Source organism: Nanorana parkeri, unplaced genomic scaffold, assembly GCF_000935625.1.
Source record: "Nanorana parkeri isolate BGI_ZX_2015 unplaced genomic scaffold, ASM93562v1 scaffold3167, whole genome shotgun sequence".
NCBI classification, from domain to species: Eukaryota; Metazoa; Chordata; class Amphibia; order Anura; family Dicroglossidae; genus Nanorana; species Nanorana parkeri.
In genome coordinates, this window is record NW_017309435.1 from 1,197 (window position 1) to 7,805 (window position 6,609).

A 6,609-nucleotide genomic window follows, 5' to 3' on the forward strand; every position below is an offset into this window, starting at 1 on the left:
TAGATTCCACCCATAGATCATGCTGGGAGGGAACACACTACAGAGGCGTATACATGTTCGTGGTGTGTTTATAAGGTTAGTAAATCAACCCCAATGAGTCAGGGAGGTTAAGGCCTTGTTCACACCAAGCGCCGAGCAGATCCAGAGCAGAGCAGGTGCAGGCCGGATCAAAACTGCGTCCAATGTATTCCTATGGTATTTTGAGCTCCAGTTCACATTGCAGCGTGCAGATCCAGATCAGGTAAAAAAAAATGCAGCAAGCCCTATTTTACCTGCTCTGGATCTGCAAACGCATCAAAAACGCATGCAAATGCCTGGAACGCACTGAAAGCCCATGATTTTAGCCTAAAATGCATAAAAACGCATCCAAAAGACTAGCGTGCGTGTGCAGAAACCTGACCGGATCTGCTCTGCATTTGGTGTGAACAAGGCCTTAGTAAAAAAAAAAAATTTAATTAAGTAAAAAAAAAAATGTTTGAAAAAATAAATAAATATAAAATTAAAAATACCAAAAAATAATTTAAGGTCTCCTGACCCCGCGAATGCGTGCATACTAATGGATGCACAAGTCAGGTGCACCTACGTACGAAAACGACGATTGCGCCACACATGTCAGGTATTGCCATGTGTGCTAATTAAAAAATATAACTGAATATTGCAACTGTTCTTGAAAATAAAGCTTTGTTAGTTTAAAAAAACAAACTGGCTCCTAACTCTTGTAACTGGCTCCTAGATTCAAAGCAAATTTGTCAGGCCCTGGGCTAACATGGACGTTACTGGTAATAAAATATTATTGGTAATCAGGCAGCATTATAGTAACATCTATGTGATATTATGTAGGAATAGTCCGGGGAAGACTTCCAATCCGCACTATACTTTGTATTCCAAGAAATCTTATCAGACATCCCAACTCTCCCGGTCGCTCCGGGAGTCTCCCGCTATTGGATAGCGGCTCCCGGCCGCCCAGGAGAGAAACACTTCCTCCCGGAAAGGTTTATCTGCTCGATCGAGCAGATAAACCTTTCCCTGCAATAGTTTTTTTGTTTTTTGTTTTCTGACATCGGGAGCCGCGGCCTGACCGTCAGTCAGAAAAGTAGAAAAAAAGGCATACGAATCCATAGCTAGATTCCTATTGGCTATTGCACTTTGCACCCTGTTTCCTCGAAAATAGGACCTACCCCAAAAATAAGACCTAGTACTATTTGTGGGAAATGCTAAAATATAAGACCTACCCCGAAAATAAGACCTAGTTGTGACCATTCCCAGAGCCGGTGGTGGCATAAGGGGGAACTTGAAGAGCTGCGGGAGAGGCGTGAGAGAATCGGAGGTGCCATCGCTAGAGGGAGCAGAGCCGCATAAGCCGATGTTTCCTCTATAGCGTCGTCTCCTGTCCCAGGCAGAGTGATACGAAATGCACTCCGCCTGTGAGGAAATGATAGTGAAAGCGCGCTTCGCTCATTCTGGCCAGCGATTGGTTAGCAAATTGCTCTTGGAAAAATACGGCACCCCTGATTGCCCTGAATACATGTAGACCGTTGTGCATGAATAAGTGTGGATTGTTGTACATTAAATAAATAAATAAGACCTAGCGTGTGTTTTTTTGAGCCAAAAAAAATATAAGACAGTGTCTTATTTTCGGGGAAACACGGTAATGTACCCGCCCACTGCTGCTGTCAATCAGCAGAGGGGGACCTGAATTTTTCTATCAGGTCCTCTTCTGGTGATTGAAAGCAGAAGAGGGCGGGTGCAATAGCTAGTTTGCTATTGGCTATTGCAAAGTGCAATAACCAATAGGAATCTAGCTATGGATTCTTATGCCCTTTTTTTTTTATATTCTGACGACTGCAACTGTCAGAATACTAAAAACAAAATCAGAAAAAAAACCTGCAGATAGCAAAGGAGCTATTGCTTCCTGTGCTATCTGCCATCATTTCAGGGGGGTGCTCTCTCCCAGCCCCCCCTCCGCGGATGGGGCGTAGAGGGCACCTCCCTGAAATGAGAAGGACACCTCCCTGAAATGGCTTCTTTCAGGTTGGGATCTTTGTCTTATAAAGGGCATTGTGTCAGTCAGATCTGAAGTCTGCTGTGTCACTGAGGCCTGGTGGGCATGACATGCAAACCATATTGTGAGGCCTCAGAACATGAAACTGGCTCATGATGACTTCCACCCATACTGTATATCTAGAGCTCTGTTAGCACGCATCTATGGTTCTATTCAAGGCACAAAAGTGATGTAAATCACAGCCTGTTCATTCATAACTGGGGACACATAGTACAATGTGTCCCCAGTTATTTACAAACATCGGAGTGATCAGCCGATCGCTCTGGTGTTTGCTCTGCACAGGAGGATCGATAGATATCAATGATATTTATCTGGGGACAGCAGCGGGGATCCATGGAGTCTCTCTCATGAGACTCCACTGATGACAGCTATTAATTTGAAGGGGACAGTCTGGGGAACAGTTCTAGTATAACCTCATGACCATGAGCTTATAGCAAAACTGTAAATGCCAGGTCCGTACGGCATATGGACCTGGCCAGCCGGGAACACTTTTGTTCCTCCATATGCCGTACGTCCGTGCGTCCTTGGCAGGGTAAAGGTTAATAGCTAAAAAAGAGTTCACATACATGTATATCACTTTAGTATTTAGGCGTTTACCTGGAGTTCAGCTTTAATGCTACAAGCACTATTTTGATTGCACCGCACAGGACCGGACCGCAGGCACAATGTGCCTTGCCATCCCGTGCGGCGGATCACATTGCGGCCGGAGGGCGTGGCTACGGCACCATTCACTTGAATGGCCCGCCACGCCCCCTCCTGCCCCACTAAAAAGTGAGCCGGCCACAATGCGAGGCAGTGCGTTCTGGACAAAATCGGGCCAGAACGCATCTAGTGTGACTGAGCCCTTAGAGTTCCCTTCACTGGAAATAAGGTGCCAAGCCCAACTCCTGAGAAACAACTCCACACCATAATCCCCCCACTACCAAACTTTACACTTGGCACAATGCAGTCAGGCAAGTACCATTCTCCTGGCAACCGCCAAACCCAGACACGTCCATCAGATTGCCAGACAGAGACGCGTGATTCGTCATTCCAGGGAACATGTCTCCACTTCTCTAGAGTCCAGTGGCGGCGTGCTTTACACCACGGCATCCAACGCTGCATCCGATGCTTTGCATTGCACTTGGTGATGTAAGGCTTGGATGCAGCTGCTCGGCCAAGGAAACCCATTCCATGAAGCTCTCTACGCACTGTTGTTGTGCCAATCTAAAGGCCACATGAAGTTTGGAGGTCTGTAGCTATTGATTCAGCAGACAGTTGGCGACTTCTGCGCACTGTGCGCTTCAGCATGCGCTGACCCCGCTCTGTCATTTTACGTGGCCTACCACTTCATGGCTGAGTTGCTGTTGTTCCCAGTTGCTTCCACTTTGTTATAATACCAGTAACAGGTGACCGTGGAATATTTATTAACAAGGAAATTTCACAGAACACCTGAATCCAATGATTGGGAGGGGCCCAATACTTTTGGCAATATAGTGTATATGTATGTATGTATGTATACACTGAGTGGCCAGTTTATTATGACCACCTGACGTTTGGGGCTGAAGTTGCTAGAGGGCCAGACCCTTATAAATGGGGAAGCAGGTTGTTTACCACGACAGTACAAGTGATTTGTTTCTGAAGATACGGGTAAACAACGTGATTTAACAGCCTTTGAGCGTGGGATGATTGTTGGTGCTCGGAGCCATGGAGCGAGTTTTAGCAAAACAGCAGAATTCGTTAAATGTTCAACAGCAGCTGTTGTTAAAGTGTTTAAAGACTGGACTGTCAGCCGAAAATCTGGGTCTGAACGTGCGAATTGTGGCCGTCAGCGACTAGTCAATGTTAGGGCAGAACGGAGAGTGGCAAGACTGGCCCAACGAAGTACTGATGGGGAGGTCATAATAATCCGGCCACTCAGTGTATATACATACACACAAACATTTTTTTAATTTTGAGTTTTCCTACAGTTACATTTAAAAGCATCACTTGCACAATATAATTTATACAGGTCATAAACTTACTTCTTTAGATCAATGCTTGTGATGCGCTGGGTTAGGTCAGCCCCATAATTTGTAAAATTATTAACGGCAGAATACAAATAATCTACAAGAGGAAAAAGATAAAAATTAAAGAATAAAAAACACAAAATCCTGTTTTCTGAGCATGCAATACATTTGGCAACTATATCAACCCCATTTCAACACCGTACTTCCCAAAAATAAATAGTCATCACCTGGATTTAGCTAAGCAAATGGGTCAGAGACTTCCATTGGATAATAGGTCTGGGTTCAGCAACGTTATGTGGCCAAATAAAGGGGGTCAGCTGGCTACTAGACTAGACTACTAAAGCAACTGGACTTGCTGAATTTTTTTTGAAGAAATTCCACTGGTCATCCAACTAGCTTTCTCAATTCAGAAACTCTAAATTGAAGCAGCTGGTCGGATGACCAGCTAAATGTCTTCAAGAAAAAAATACAGCAAGTCCAGTTGCTTTATTTTTTTTACAGACATTAATACATTCTCCACCCAATTCTCGGGTCTGGCATGTGGTTAAATATTTCCTTTTTGGCAGCTCTCCAAGAAGTAGCAACCATGGGTCGGTATGCGTCTCAGATAGACTGGTGCACAGTGAGGAAAGTGCCAAACAGGTTATGTAAAGTCCAGAAGCGGTTTTTATTGCATTAAGTTAACACCAACATGTTTCTGGGGGATGAAAGTATATAAACAAAAATATCTACTCCAGTGGCTGGTTTAAGTGTCTAATGTCTATTGGAACCTAGATAGGTGTGGAGCTGCAGAGATGGGTGGCAAAGATACATGTCCAGCAATAACTGCAGCAAGTAAGAGCCTCGCCAGGCATGGAACACATGTAAACAAAGAGCCAGTTCTGTGCAAACTGGGCAGCTTAAATCAGCATTTCTGGACAAGTAAGGTAATAGAAGGAATAGAAAGATGTATCTAACATTTTACTATGCAGGATTAAAGTGAACCTGTGCTTTGGATGACTGGGAAGATATTAAAACAATCTGCAATACTGTACAGCACACCCTGTAGAGGGATTTTGCTTGTGTGGATTATATTTGTTGTATAACACTGATTTACATATTGAACAGGTATGTCCATGAAGTAGATTTCAAAGTAAAATAGATATTATATTGCAACTTATTCAGTTTGCATTATACAATATAATGCAAACAAAATATATATCATTTGCAGGGCAGCCATCAGGGGGTACGGCAGATACTCGTGTAAGGGGCCCGGGCAGCCTGGGGGGCCCGCCCGGGTCCCTTACATGACTATCGGCCAACGGTGAAGGGCGAGGAGGCCTGGCCCTAGCAGCGCAGGGCCCCAGAATTGCAGCTCCAGCGGCTTTGAGACAAGCTAGGGCCCCATCAGCGACGCTGCTCGTCTGATGTCGGACTGGCCGGAAGTGACGTCACTTCTGGCCGGTCCGGCGGCAAACAAGGCCATGTGTGCAGGTAAGAGGAGCTAGGAAGGAAGGAAGGAAAGGAGGGAGGGATGCAGCCCTGACCAGCCCACCAGAGACCCCTTCAGAGCCCACCATAGACAGTCTCAGATGTGCAGCATCTATGGTGGGCTCTGCAGGGTCACTCTCAGGTGGGTCCTGTGTCCAGCGCGTCACTAAGCCCTGCGTCCAGCGCTCCACTACGCCCTGTATCCAGTGGCGCAGGGGGGGCCCAGCCTAAAGCCGTGTAAGGGGCCCTAAAATTTCTGATGGCTGCCCTGATCATTTGTCCTGTGAGACACAAATGAAAAAAACCCTTCAGTGTCCATCTGCCAGACTGTGACTACTCACCAAAAGACACACCGTAGGTCTTCATCTTATCTTGATGTTTCTTAGCCAGGTTAGAGATGCTGTCAGCATAATTCTTCAGCTCTATACCATAATCCAGGACATTAAACGGTATAATGGGGGAGTCAGCGAGCTTGTACACCAGGCTTCCACGCAGCTGAGCTACCGCAAGTAGTTTCTTAAATGAAGGATCATAAAACTGATTCACCAGCTCAAATGTCTCATATACTGTGTGGTAGACCGGGTAATTGCTGTATTTGTCCGTTTTCTGAAATCGGAACAAAATCAATGATGCCATCCATACTCTATATTTCATACGTGGTTATTCATGCAGAATATTACATCAGTTCAAGCCACCAATAAGTTTTGATGGCCAACATTAAAAATCTTTTTGTTACATCTTTTATTTAAAAGCAGAATTCCATTGTCACCTGTTTCTGTACCACCTCCTTCTGTCTCTGATGCTTGGTGAAAAACCATGCAGCTCTTTAATTTACTCCACCTCTCCTGTGTGCCTCTGAATTTCAACTGACAGAACATTGCAGTCGGCACACTTCCTGTCTGCAGATGCCCAGTCTCACATAAGACCTGCTGACTGTCTTAGAAACTTCCCTTAGCCTGGTGGTCAGTGGGGGCTTCCTGGACCTTGGTTGTGGGGGGGTCTGCCGTGGACCCGGGTTGTGGGTGGGTCTACCCCCTGTCATACATCACACAGAGACACCCCCCGACATGCAGCACAGAGTAACCCCCC

General features: G+C 45.6%; 1 protein-coding gene across 1 annotated transcript in view; it reads right to left on the reverse strand.

Annotated features, from left to right (window-relative positions):
* Positions 1-4,065: 4,065 nt before the first annotated feature.
* The window catches only part of LOC108802840 (N-acetylated-alpha-linked acidic dipeptidase 2-like), a gene marked incomplete at its 3' end in the record, with an annotated part of 58,970 nt that continues 56,426 nt past the window's right edge, over positions 4,066-6,609 (reverse strand). The window contains exons 17-18 of the mRNA XM_018574693.1: positions 5,862-6,126; positions 4,066-4,147 (exon numbers count right to left, since the gene is read on the reverse strand). Coding sequence (XP_018430195.1) covers positions 4,066-4,147; positions 5,862-6,126 — 347 coding nt within the window. The remainder of the gene's footprint in view (positions 4,148-5,861; positions 6,127-6,609) is intronic.